At 42.1% G+C, this 14672-nt stretch overlaps 2 protein-coding genes across 3 annotated transcripts in view; one reads left to right on the forward strand and one right to left on the reverse strand.

The window, feature by feature from the left end:
- LOC126561506 (importin-7) overlaps window positions 1-14672 on the reverse strand; it is a 431061-nt gene that overhangs the window by 332203 nt on the left and 84186 nt on the right. The window lies entirely within an intron of this gene.
- The window catches only part of LOC126561526 (rap guanine nucleotide exchange factor 4), an 84087-nt gene that overhangs the window by 6370 nt on the left and 63045 nt on the right, over window positions 1-14672 (forward strand). For both annotated transcript variants that reach the window (XM_050217731.1, XM_050217732.1), the window contains exons 2-3: window positions 10970-11112; window positions 11196-11290. In XM_050217731.1, the coding sequence (XP_050073688.1) occupies window positions 10970-11112; window positions 11196-11290 (238 nt within the window). The remainder of the gene's footprint in view (window positions 1-10969; window positions 11113-11195; window positions 11291-14672) is intronic.

The raw sequence follows: 14672 nt of genomic DNA on the forward strand, positions 1-14672 counted from the left end.
TCGTTGTGGATGGATATTTGGCATGTGCTTGGTGCTTTCATTTAAAACATGTATGGGAAATGTTTTTTTGACCACCAGCGATCACTACTATATCTAGTCTGAAGCCGCACTTTACCATCCTTATCATGTAGCAGCTGGTCGATTAGTTAACGGACGGCTGTTTTAGGTGGTTTATCATCCAACATTCTTGTGATCAGAAAGATGCATAAAAATCGTTGTATTAACTAACTTTCAAGTTACTTCAAGCGTTTACAATTAAAACAGTGTAAAACCATTTAAAATCAACCCACTTTGCACAAACAACCGTAACGTCAAGTTCATTACTACGCGCCATCCAAGGTATCGGGAGCTAGCTTTTGATGTTCGGCTCGCCTCACCTTGCTGCAGGCTTGTTTGATGTTACACGAGTTGCAACTGGGTGGAAAATGTAATTCTTCATTTTCCAGGAAGCGTAAAATGCTTCTTGTTTTTGAAGGTTCACGTTCCCCCCCCCCCCAGCAAAGGATGTACCTGGCTTCTTGTCGCCTTTACCAAGGTTTGGATATGTAGGATTTACGCTCTGAGCTTCGCTCTGTGTATTTTGGGTTAAAGTTTCACTAGAGGAGCGACGATAACAACAAGTTAAAAATATGTATAAACGAACCTGAAAAATCGTTGAGCAGAAATATCGAGAAAAACAGACGGCATTTTCGGTTTGTTGTTGTTTTGGTAGCCTGATGCTCGATCTATAGATAAATTGCCTTGAACTGTTTCCTTCATCTTCAAATTATCCTCGAGAAAGAGGATGTTTTTCTGCAGAGCAATTAATCAATCAGACTTTGTCGCAACGGAAATTGTAATTGATGAATGATGAAGGTATTTGTAGCAAAGGATCAGTGGCGTATTGTTTTTGAACATTGATTCGTTTCCCTGTTGACAAACGAAAAAATATCTCTCTTCTAAATGATACTGGGAATTTACTAGGAAATCGATACCGAAAGAATGGCTCCAATCAATCAATATTGAGAATAATTGTAATGATCTCGATGAAAAATATCCATTGTTATTTAATGGCATCAAATTTACGATCAATTCAGCGAAAGAAAGCGTAGAAAGCTGAACCAAAAGGAAAAAAGTTAACTTTAATACCTAAGCCTCGAAGGAAAACCCATCTATCATTCATCTGTGTTTGTAGTAAAGCTAAGAGTGTGTTCGTTGTTTTCCACCATAAGTTGAGAGTCGCAAGAGAAATCACGGCAATAAATTGAATATGATGAATCGGCACCACGAAGTCGCCGGTTGATATTCAAATTTCCAATGAAGCAAGAGTTTTTCTAGAACAAAACGAAAGCAAAAAAAAAACCTTATTTGCACATAACAAGGGTTCGGGCCGATCTGGCAGCGAAATGGAAAGCTGTCATTCGGTGCAAATATGCCCTTGGCTTCTCGGGACACTGGCAATCCGAAATGTCCTAATGAGCAGCTCACCAACCACATTACCGCAAGGTCTAAGCCGGGCAGTCCATTAACGCTAGCATTTGCGGGTTGCGCTATCCATTAGTTCCGCTTATCACGGAACCTTTCATCGAACACCGAACAAAAAAAAAAAAAAAACTCGAACCTTTTCTCCATCCGTTTACTGAATAATCGATAATTTGTTGCATTCGGTGTAATGATGCCGGTACGTTTCATAGCCGAGCGACGCGTCTGCTGGGCGAAAAGGTAACGACGCTTCAGCGCTCTTCCGTACGCGTCGCTGGCATTGGTTTGATTGACAGATTGCTCGCATTCGTTCCCCCGTGGCTCGTTCTACACCTTTTGGCGCTGTTGCATAAGGGGAGAAAGGCGACCAGTTGTGAGAAGGATCCTGATCGGTCATGAAAACGAAACATAATATTTATCAACCAGCGTTGACATGGTCCCGGAAGGTTTCATTACTCCTTTACTACCGGGAAAGGTAGAATAGGATGATAGCTAAAGGGCCTTGTAGTGGGGAAAGTTGGGCCACAATGTTATACATTTTTGATGAATGCGTTGGTGAAAGTAAAGTCTTTTTGTATAAAATTATCTTAAAAGTTATGAGAAGTTATAAGGAAAAATCTTATACCTTCTTACGATTTTCGGGTATTACGCCTAAAAGTATGCAATAGATTCAAAACAAAACAAACAAAAACACTATTTTTTTTTGGAGTTCTTATATTTAAAGCGTGCTCAAAAAAACAGCTGGAAAATACACCACAATTTATTTACATTTTCCAACCATTCACCTAAATATCAAACCACCCTGTGACAAGCTTCCGTTTTCCGATGGTCGTCCGTTTACATAAAAATCACTCCACCTAACTACTTCCGATAAAGTGCGCACACACATCACATCAAATGCTACTGCCGGAAGCGGGGGGCGGGGTGGGGTGGGGGGGGGTGCTAAATAAAAGCAACGCGTTTGTCACCTCACTGTACTCCCAACCAACCGGGTGGTTGGTAGGGAAATGGGCAATTTTCCGCACGGTTCGCATCCAAAGCATAATCATCATTTTGATCCTCTCCCCTCAGCGTCACGGGCGTCTACCACCTCTTAGCCTTCGATTCGCTCGATGATATTATTCTCAATCATGGTGATCATCATCAACGATGATCCCAGAATCGTCCAAGATCTTTTCCAACTTCCCACGATGCTTCATCGTCAGGTTGTGTACGAGCCAGCGAGCCTCTTTATTGAAGTAGCTAAGGCAAGTTCAATAGCATGGCAATGCTTTCATTGCTTTCCCGGCCAACCATTCCTTCAAGTGACTTTTCCGTGGCGAAGCTTTTCGTGTCACTTGAAAGTGAAATGAAGCATTGATTGCATTGGAAAAACGGTACGAGCTTTCCCTCGACCGGAGAGTCCTTTACCGCTGGGGAAGTATAAATGGCGGAAAGCAAAACCGAAGGATCATCATTTCTTATGGGCGCCAATAATTTCCAATGCGCTCGCACAATAATCCACCTGAAACAACCATCGCACAAACCCCAATGTAATCACCACCGTGTAACTCGTTTGCCTGCCCTGCCGTGCAAGCTGTGCGTGTCACCCTTGCTTTGCCCCATCGAAAACCCTTTTCCCTGGTCAGGTTGGAAAATCTATTTCTTCTCCGAAAGCGGAACACGGGGTGCAAAACTTTCCCGACATTCCGAACCGTTGTTTCGGTGTTTTATCACTGGGGTAAGCAACACTTGACGCAGCAGGTTGCCCGACAGGAGCAGGCACCAGCAACAGCAGCAGCAGCAGCAGTTGGTGGAAAATTGAGATTTATTGTTATGTTCTTCCCACCCATCCAACACACCCAACTGTGACCGGGAGGTTATTTTGGTTTCGTTTTCTTTTCTCTACGCGGAAAATCTCCTGCTGTGCGAATGGGAAGATGGGTGCTTTTCTTTTGAAACCGTTTTCCTTTTCTCACGTGGAAAACTAGCCCGATGGCTTAGAGGATGGGCTAAGCATAACAATTTCCCCTACCTTTACCGAATGTGAGTCAGCGGAATGTTGGGGTGGTGAACTATGATTTCTTTTTCTTATTTTTTCTTGTTGAGAGGGTCGAGATAAGGGAGTGTATAATAAGGAAATGGAAAAGGAAATGGATCGTTTTCCATTCGGAATGTGTGTGAGATAATTCAGCCTTCCTAACCTATGCCAAAGAATGAGTTTCGGTGGTCAAAGTGGTAGTGCGTATTACACTTCGAGTACTTGTGTTGGTATGGAAAGCTTCGCTGTTATGTATGTTAGCTGTATACGAAGTCTTAAGCATAAGAAGACACTTTCATTTTCGCGCCGAAAGTAATCCGGAAGTAATTGACAATTTCGTACATGATTGTGATTTGTTATTTGGGTGATCGTATGGCTAATGGTTCCTTAAGGACAACTGTTTCTCTTCAAGTTAATCGAAAAGTTATTCAGAAGATGATAGAAGCCTTCAATACAACCAAAATAGTTTACGTAAATTCGAACATAAAATTAAAACTTCCCACTTTGACCTACCAAAAATCGATCACCACCTGTTGCAGATCACCCTTCAACTTTTCGCCAAGCTAATTACCACCCGCCGTGGGCTCTTGCCCAACAAATTGCTCTTTAATCTTAGTAACAACTCAGTTCCCTTCAAGGAAGACCTTTATGTTTTCGGAAGCTGGACGTGAATCATGTCACGAATCAGTGTGACGTAGGCGTTTGGTGACCATCTTCGCAGACAACTCAACCCAAGGCAACAAAAAAACATTGTACGCAGTGATTGTTTGCGTAAATTGGTTTCCTATTTTTAGTGTCCCGACACAGAGGGCCGATGAGAAACATTATCCGGTCACTATTGACAGCCGTAAAGCCGTTCGCGATCGACACAAGAGAGATGGGAGATAGCTTTTGAAAACGATACTATAAATAACCGAAAATAAATACCAACTGGCGGGCAGAAGGAAACTTCAGTGTGCGAGAAGCGTGTGGATTCATGTAGCTGTTTTATCATTTATAATAAGCTGCGAAAGGAACTCAATTGTTCTGCGAACGGGCGTTCGTTACCAGGAGCTTATGAAAGGGAGTTTTCTTTTTGAATTTTCCTAAAATGGAAGAGGCTTATGTTTCAAAACTTTCAAGCCACGTGTTGCAGATTGTAAGGAAAGAAGAAAGAAATTGTAGATCGTGGAGATAAATATTATGGAAGTGAAAATAATAAGCCCCATTCGAAAAAACACATCAATATAGCACGCCTAAATGTATGCAATCTTCGAATGACAAATGGAGTTGGGTTTTCCGAATAAAACCACCTTTAAAATTGCAAGAAATACAAGCTTTGATGAAAATTGAGATAAAAACAGAACAGAAAACTGTTAAATGCTTTAAAAAAAGTACCCACCGTGAATGTATTCGATTTAAGACATTGTTTTTGACCATCCAGTTGAATGGATGCTCCGTTGCCACCGGGATGGAAGATCTACCAAAAGCAAAGCAAGGGCAGCAAATACTATCGCATCAAAACCCCAGCCTGTCAATTCTTTGACACAAAATGAAGTTTATTAGATTACATTCACATGTGCTGCTTTTTCTTGAAGCGTGGCCTTGAAAAGACCTTTTCCTCGAGGCGAAGCCGGTGGAAAATCTGGTAGGGGTATCACAAAATTCGGTTTCCTCTGAGAGAAGAGGTATTTTTACGAGGTCTTTTTTTCTTCTTGGTTTGCTCCCAGCCTTTGAACATGTACGTGGATCGATCGAGTGAAATGTGTTAGTTCAACCGACCGAAAAGTGATTATCCTTTCACATGATTGCCTCACTCGAGCGAGCGACCGTTACCGACGTCTTTCGGAACGGTGGCAGATTTCGAGTACTGCAGAGTGTGTGTGAACCATCCGTAGAAGAAGAAAATCCTTCTGTAGGCTTATATTGTTACCGTACTATTATGTGTTAAATAAATTCTACACAGACGAAACGCATTGCTCATTTGGCCGACCCGCAAAGCTGGTGTGTCGTACCGAGTCGCACAAATGATTGTGTTTCATTTCGAACATTCCTGGAATGGTTTGGTTTTGGAATTCGGAGGCTCATTTCTGCTCATTTACGAACTATCTAGCGAGGAAACAGAACGCCGAAGGATTATTTTATATCAAAGCGAACACACACACACACACAATAAAGAAGATTGGCTCTTGTTGAGCTGGAAATTAATTCAATAAACATACCACCGGCAAGGAGAACCAGAATCTCGGAGAAGCTGATAAGATGATTTTAACAACAAAGCGCTAGAAAACATGCCTTTTTTTAACTAGAGCAGCAGTAGTAAATTAAATTATTGTGCCGGGTGTCGTTTAGCGAACAGAGCGCTCCAACAGAGAGAATCAACGATCATTTTTCTAACCAAACATTGAGCTGCCTTATGGTGCTTTTTCTATTTTTGATTCTATCAAACTTCTTCCTAGGCTACAATCGTGTGACTCCCACGGTCGAAGACTTTTGGGAAACAATAAAAAGACTCGCTCGGCTCATCCTGTTTTATTATTTGCACTGATATGTGCGTGTGGGTTTGGCTTTGTGCCACCAGTTGATGGAAGATGTTTGATTTGAGAAGTTTGTTTAGAAATTTTCGGAAGCTTTGTGTTTTCAATCTGCCGAGAGTGTTATTTTGTGTTAGCTTTGTTTTTTCGCTTTGTTCTTGAGTGCTTAATGTTTGGCAAAACAGCTTATGATTGTGTTTATGATGAGTATGTTTGCGTATTGAGATTGTATCAATAATGGGATTTGATTTGTTTTTTTTTTTATTGTATCGTCTGGGCTGAATCCTTTAAAACATTGTTTCCAGAAGAAGAATGATAAAATAAATGATTCCTGACATTGCACAAAGTAGAGTCTTTCTTCGTTAAATTGAATTGTATTGTTTGAAATTGAAATTAAATGAATTAAAAGTGCTTGAATGTAAATGTAAATCGCATCACAAACCAAGCTGTTATGATTTGTTTTTACAATCAATAATTTTTCAATTAGATTTCTTTGAAATTAGCAGCATCATCTCTATTAAAATATAATTTTAAGGCTTTAATTTTCAATTAATTCGTGGAACATTTGTGCTTTGCAGCATTCCACTTTAAGCTGATCTCGAAAAAAAAAACTCTCAACAAGCGTAATAATGCGATCCCACTTTCTTCCATTTCACTTTTCACGTTATGTACGCTTTTGGCCCGCACAGAAACCGATTAAGAATTTAATAATGTGGTTAAACTCGTAAAAAAGCCATCGACTTCATCAGTTAAGCTTGATCAAACAGTCCACCGGCGACATCACCGCACCAGCCGAGCAGTGTAATTTTTTTTCTGTTCTCTTTACCTTCTTGTGCAATTTTCCACAGATTTTGCCTAGCACGATGCTCTAGGATGGGAAGCAATTTACGGTTCACGTTCGCGAAGCACTCTTTATTTCGACGGCTCACCGCACAGGCACCCATAAATGGGCTGGCGTGGTGCGTGGTCGTTTTAGGATATACGAAACGATGAACCACACTCTTGCCCTGTCGAGTACTCTTGTTTAGCTTGACCGTACCAGCCTATGACGGTGTGAATGGACGTCATTAAAAATGTGACTGTGCACGAGTGACAAAATTTTACGACTTTTTGAGTGTCGTGCCAACATTAGAGGCGCGCAGCTGTTTGGTAGTTTTACACGACAATTTTCCCGTTCGTTGGGACGTATGATAAGAGAGAGAGAGAGAGAGAGAGAGAGAGAGAGAGAGAGAGAGAGAGAGAGCAAAAAGGTATTACTTTCCCTTCGGCGAATAGATTTGAAATCAAATTCACCTGATACTTATCCTATTAGGCTAAATTAATGTGAGTGACGTTTGAGTTCCTTTATTGTGTTTAATGTTGGGATTTCATTGCCATCTCCCATGAGTCCCCAAAGCTCTGAAATCTTCCAATAAAATACAATTATATGAATCAGCTGTAAAAACATCTTTTCGCCTCAAAACGCTTCCAAAAACGCACCGATTGAAAGAAAAGCATACGAAGCGCACCATAAAAGCACCGAAATAAATCTTTTTTTTTTTCTCCACTTTGTCAGCTTCAACTGGTGGTTTTTGGTGTGTTTCAGTTTTCTTTTTCTCGTGCCATCAACTTCTTGCTATCTGTACGATCTGTATGCTATCGGCACGCTACGGTACGCTCGTAGCCGTATGAATTGCATTCATTTCCGGTTCCAGTTTCCGCATAAAAATATCCTGAATGGGTGTCCTGGGTCGTCCCTGATGGTGAAGGTAGTGGAGATGACGGCCGTGAGGAAGCGAGCAAAAGAATGAGCAGCGTTTCTACGGCTTCCGCCTTTTGCTGAGCCATTTGCACTATGCTTGCCACAGTGGTGCAGTGTGGCGCCGATAGTGGATTTTCGTACCGGTGTGAGCACAAAGCTCCGGGCTTTTGGGCTGCTAGTGTTGTGCATCCTTTTTACCGGGTCTCAGGTCAAGCATAATTTTTATTCTTTCACCTCATAGCCGCCGGAATCTTTTTTCCGGGCGTGGGAAAGCAAGACGCGTCATAAGTTGCTATGAAATTGAAATAATGCTCATAATGGTGTCGAACAATGGGGCCGATGGTGCACTTTTCTTATTTTCATTGCGCTTACGAATGTGCTCACGGGTATTGGTGGGCCTTATTTGTTTCAAACGAGGACGATTTTCTTTTGTTTTTTCTTCGGCGAGTTAAAATATTATGTCTTGTGGCTAAAGTTAGGGTTAAATGAGATTCATTAGAATCAAACCGCCTAAAGGTATGCAATTACTAAGCACTGCAATTGAATTCTTGCGAATTCGCCAGAATGCTTCAAAATTGGTTACATTTAATGATAAAGACACATAAATTCACACTTTGACTACCTTTGCATGCAAAATGGAACCATATTTCACCCTATTAATCATTCACCAACCATTCAGTGCCGAATAACCAACACAAACCACGACACTCATTCCACCGATCGCGATCAATCCGATTGACGTAAATAAAACTGATTTTTATCGTCTCACCTGTCGTCCCGAAATTTGTCCACCATTTTCATCACACACATTGCCTTTTTAACCTTGAAAAAAAAAAAGTACGGGCCTTTCAATAGGGATGGCAAGCAGTGCACAGTGCTACTCGTACGCGATTGATCTCGACTGTTCCTGCGATTTTGAGACACAGTTTCGTACCACATGGCGAGGAATCGCTACTGAACGGTGACGCGCGAACCACGCGTGCTGTGAAATATTCATTTATGATAATGCGAGGATACATTTCTTCCATAAAATCCGATCCCTTCCATCCCTTACACGCTCGTTGAGGGTAGTCTGTTTTGAAAGTCAACCGTGGAGAAGTGCCGGTGAATTTAACGGATCAGTTATGCGCTTGGGAAGGCTTTTTCGGGAGCTTTTCTCTTGCTCTGTATGTGTGTGCGGTATAATACATAATACGGCTGTAGGTAGTGGGAGACTTTGGAGTACGACTTGAACCGATACAGCTTTCCAGCTTGTGGACGACTTCACAATCGATTAATGTGTAAGATACCGGTTTTGATGTGTACATATGTTCGATTAGCATACAGAATGGATCTTTACCTCGTCGGGGTTGAAAGATTTGCCATTCTTCAAACTTTGATGCATAGGTAAGGACAGGTTCAAAAGGCGGTTTAGGGAAAATTCTTTACCGAACGAGACGAGCATATATCTTTCAGACGATTTTCCAATGTAATGGAATATTTTGATGGAATAAAACGAGTAATCCTCACGTTCTACAATATTGATAAATGACAGGAGCTTGAAAGTTGCGATACACAAAAAGCACGGCTTCAGGGAACTGTTGAAAGCGCTGGCAATTAGTTTTGGAATGTACTTAGGGGATCGTTATCCATGTACGAGGATGATAAATTTAACCGATTCCGATATCCAGCTGAGGATATACCGGGTAGACCCATATTTCACTGTTATTTCCCTTCCGATCCGATCATGTATTTATTGTTTCGCCGTATCCCTGTGGAGTACTTGTTTAGTGAAAATAAAAACAGTTTACCCCTCATCCATACAGTGCACGGGAAATCAGGCAAGGCAAGGAAATGGCGTTTATAATCGTGACGTGGGTTTGGAAAATTTATGTTACTTCCTATTCCTGTTTTCAGCCGCGGCTGTGGCGATTGATTGATTTCACGTGCTACCACGGTCGGTAATGGTGGATGGGAGCGATATAAGGAAGAAATATCGACTAGCTGATTGGTGTATCGAATGATGAGAACGAACAAAAGAAGATAGCAGGAAAAAACGAAACACTATCGAGCTTTTGGAAAGGGTAAACATGTGTAAATGTGAATTATGAGTAACATAAATCATGACAGATTTGTGATATGGGAAACATTATTTAGAACGGGTGAGAACAACAATGTAAAAGCTTATTTTCAACTCGCAGCCGGGTAGATGACGAATTAAACTGAATATGGAAAAGAATTTGATAATAAAGCATACTAAAGATCACGCATTAGTAATGCAAATAGCATACTTTCAGGGAAAATCTCGCATACAGCTCGCCCTCCTGCATTACTTTGTTATTGTCGCTGTTAACAAGGTACGTCCCGGAGGGTAGCAAACAAGCGTTACAATGATATAGTCGACCCGTGGATTGGACAGCTTTAAATTCAATTTTAATATCGTCCCCAAAGTCTTTTTGGTAGACATCCTTTCCCCACAGTCTAAGCGCCTTCCTCCACAGGACGATTCCGGTTTCCACCTACACACATGCTTAAGCTAGCCAACCATAATTTCATCCGTCCCGGTCGAATGTTCGGTTCTTGATCGTAAAAATAAATCCCCACACGGCGGGGATATCGTCGCTGTGTTCGTTCGTAGAGCTCGCAGCACAAAACCGTCAACTGACTGACTGAACTGAACTGTGCGCTGTGATGCTCACATTACCAGCGCAAAAAGGGCAATACATCATGGCAGGGTAGAGCTCGGAGTTGGCTGGCGACCGCATCAAGCGTTATCCTTTTCAAAAAGGTGATTCATTCTTCCCCTGCGCCCTGCGGAGGGAAGGTTTGGCGGAGCAAAGCGTTCTCTTTTTATGCTTGATTTTTGAAGAATGCTTCACCATTGCCCGTGCACGAAAATGAACATATTAACTTGTCTTTTTTAATATTGTGCGTCGCCTGGTGGTAGATTATACTGCCCTTGATAACACAGCCAGAGGATCAAAGGAATTGAGGTTATGAACCAACCAAGCAACGGATTCTCGTGGTGTGTTGTTTTAGAGCGAAACAATTTAAATTTAGCGTGAAGTTAAGTTTTAACTCACTTGGGTAAAAGTTATGGAGTTCACCTGATGCATGATACATGTAAAATTTGATCAATGTTGTTAAAGGTGCTGTGATATAGAGTCGGCAAGGCTTTACATGTTGAACTAAACACTAAAAAATCAGTACTAAATAAGTATCTAATTATACTTCACTTCTCTTCTTTTATCTCAGGCCATGTGACCGGAATCTTCGTGACTGTGAGCTCATATCATGCCGGCTGCGACGAGTCGAACCACTATGCCGATTACCTGGCTCAGCTCTGCAGCAGTTAGCCATGTGCGGCTTCTACGAGGATCTAGAAAAGGGTGTGACGTGTAAGTTTCCCATTGTAAACTACAGCCAAATGTAATGTTTTTGATTGCATTATTGACGTTTATTTGTTGCCTCTTTGTTTTAGTATTTCGTGCCGGAGAACAGGGACGCTACTGGTATGCAGTGCTGGGAGGACAGCTAGAGGTGCGATACCATGCGGCTGACACGAAAGATGGAAAGGTAAGGCACGTTTGGGAAACAGTTCATAAAACTAGATAAAAGCATTCAAACCAAACACAAAAAAGGGAGTAGCACCGAATATGGATTACATATGGATCAGAATGGAAACGAGGCTAACGTTCTTTGCTGTTATCCTCTCGATATTTGAGAGATTATGGGCTTGTTACGTGTGTTTATGCTTGAGCACTGTGGCGTGGAATTTATACGCAAACCTTCCACCCACTGGAGATTATGATCAGCAAAAACCATAACGGAAGTCCTGTTAGGATTATCGATAGCAAAAAAAACATACGGAACACATCAATCCGGAGTTCTGCAGTAGTCACAGCTTAATTTGAAATTCATGAACTTTGTCAGATTACTCTCACGACTGTTTTCTTTTTTCCTGCGTAGCGTATGTGTGTCGTTTGTGTGTAATCCATAAGCTAAAGTATTATGGATGTACTACTCTGCCCCAAAGAACCGGAAGAGCGCTTCTTTGATTTGGTATGCCAAATAATAGAATGCCTCCAGAGCTCTATCTGTTGCCTAAGTAATTCTTTGAAATCCATGAAAGGAAATGAAAGGAAACGCAACCGGGAGGTAAAAGGCGAGTTACCGAATGGCTGTATTTATTTCACGACTTCAATTTCAGGCTTCACACATAGCATACAATCGACTGCCGTCAATCAATACGGCCTGTTTGTTTGTTTATGCTGTATACGCTGCGGAGCGAGCATGAAACGAGCTGATTGTGGTTGTGTTTCAAGCTACCCGTCTTTGGGGCTGATGTAAAACAAACGACATCACAACAAAGGTGTCATCTTACGCTGGTGCCCTGCTGAGTTTGGAAGGAGTTTGGCACGCTGGCAGACTCCTCCACAGTAACGAGCGTGTGCTCTGGTGCCGGGTTGGGTAAAGTGGTTACTTCGTTTGTGGATCGAATTTCACCTCACCGATACGACTATGATGTCATGGGCACCCGTACGCAATGACACAACATATTGGTGTGTATTTGTGTGTGCTGCGTGAAGAAAGAGTCCTCCGTTCGGTCCCGTCCCAAGTAGCACGCTACTTGAAGGTTTAATTAATTACGATCTTAAAAACGCTTAAGCGAGAAGTGGCACTACATTCCAGCAACCAAATAGCCGCAACCGCATTCAAGAACCTTAATGTTTTTGGATTCGATTGAAGTTGATTAGTGGCCGGCACGGTTCAATTACTTGACACTGTCCACACAGTGTTTTTTGGAGAAGCACAGTCTCGAAAGAACCAGAACCAGTGGCTGTGTATGAATTAAATCGGCCAAGATACGACGCACAAAATCCATCCCGTAACAAGAACGCACGCTAATCAAGCTCAATCAATAAAACCTCGCGTAATGGAGCACATGGCCAGCTGACGGTCAGCGATGAGGGGAAGGGGTATGCATTCCAACTATGGGCGGCGGACTAATTGCAGACGGAAGCTGGTCCATGGAGTGTTGTAGACGCAGCAGCAGCAACAAAAATCAAGCGATCACAACTTTCTTCTGACACGGTGTGTTCAGCACCGGTAACACAACCCGGGAAAGAGATTACATTCGGGCGGACGTGACCTCACGTAATAGAAGCACTTCCGATGAATGGAATGAACACCGCTCGCCTGCTGGTGTTTGCGGTGAGACGCTCGTTGATTTGAAGTGAATGGCACGTGTTTGGATGAAGATGCGTGAAAGTGTTGTGAGTGGTGTCATCCACAATTTCAGACAAGGGATCGTCCAGCGCGCAGTCAGATTTGATTGGCTTTCTTTGACTGAAGGTACAACGTTTCCAAGGACACATACATATATCTTCAAATTTATTTACAGACTGCGTTGAGTACATGCAGTTTGAGTCGTAAGCATTTGTCTTCTTAGTTGTATACTTTAAGGAGACCGCCAAAATATATGCAATTTCCTTTGCAAAATACCGTTTATAGCTTAGTTGTATACTTTCTGGCAAATTTAATCTCAATCTTCTTCTAACAATTTCACAATCTCCCATCTCTTCCCTTAAACGCATTTGGTGTTATGGTGATGTTCCATCATACAAAGCATTCCAGCAGCTCTGCTGGCCAAGCTGAATCACTTGGCAACGTTCACAACACTGTTGTCCGGCGTACTCTGAAACAAAACAAAACCATCCAACGCCTATGAATGGCTGGCTACTTGCTGTTCCAAAACCAGCCCGGACCGTCCACCGAAAAACCCTGGCTCCCGGGTTTTAGGTTATTACTGGCGTTGTTTATTTATTTGTCAAACAACGTTCTCCACGTTCCCGGGTGCTGCTGCACGTTCGCCTGCGTTGCTACTGTTTCACGAGGTGTAATTTCCTTTTTCACTTCCGTAATTTCCTTTTCTACCATTTTGGTTGGGTTTCTGGGGGAAGTTGTATTCTTTTTTTTGTTTGTCGGCGAGAAATGTTGTCCTTCCTTGCAAATCCCGCAAACCAGGGCTGGGGGATACAGCAAACCGTGCAGCGTGTAACGATCGCCAGGAAAATCCCCTACGGAGGGTCCAAGATTTGAGCGTTTAATATTTTGTTGTTTACGCAAATGTATCACTTTACCCACGAACCATGGCCCGACAATCTTCGCTGTCGTCGTTTGCCGTAGCGATGGGTTTGGGTGTGTACATTTCGCTGCAAGTAAGAGATCATTGGTTTTGGGCGGGCAGAAAACAAAAATGTCCTTGCTTTAGGAACTTTATAAAATTTGTTTTGTTTTGTCTAGCGTGATTTTTGTGGTGCTGCAACTGATTTAGTCATCAAACAAATCAGCTCAATTGTGTATTTTTCACTTGATTAAAGAGTCTTACAAAGTAAGCCTTAAAAATCGTACAGAACTTTGCAAGGAATTCAATTTCAATATAATCAATAATTCCTATAACTTTTCCGGTGAATAGTTTTCTATTTAGAAATATAAAAAAAATGTGAACTATTGAATCATGATTTATTTTTCTCGTTCTTTTCTATTCTCCACACTTCCTGTTATGATGAAATTTATGTGCAATGGAATGAAAATTCCCTATCGAACTGTGCTGTGCATCGCTCTTACAATCCACGATCGAGTAGAAGCATTTTTTTTCTTACTGCACACCAATGTTTGCACAACCCGAAGCGTAAATCCAGCCACACCGAACGACACTGGGGATAAACGGGTGGGAAATTTAATGTAAACTTTGCAACTGCACACACCGCACACAAAGGAATCGAACCATCGCGAGAACCTTTACGCAGCCAGCTCGCTAGCCCTCCGAGTATCGGAGTGGCTGAAATTGGATGCTCTTGGTTAGTAAATTTCAATTTTCTAGCTTCTCCAGATCTAAACCAGTTCTTGCGCGTTGGCCTGCAGCACTGCAACCATTTTCCCAGATCCCAGTGCA

The sequence above is a fragment of the Anopheles maculipalpis genome, chromosome 3RL (genome assembly GCF_943734695.1).
Source record: "Anopheles maculipalpis chromosome 3RL, idAnoMacuDA_375_x, whole genome shotgun sequence".
Taxonomy (NCBI): domain Eukaryota; kingdom Metazoa; phylum Arthropoda; class Insecta; order Diptera; family Culicidae; genus Anopheles; species Anopheles maculipalpis.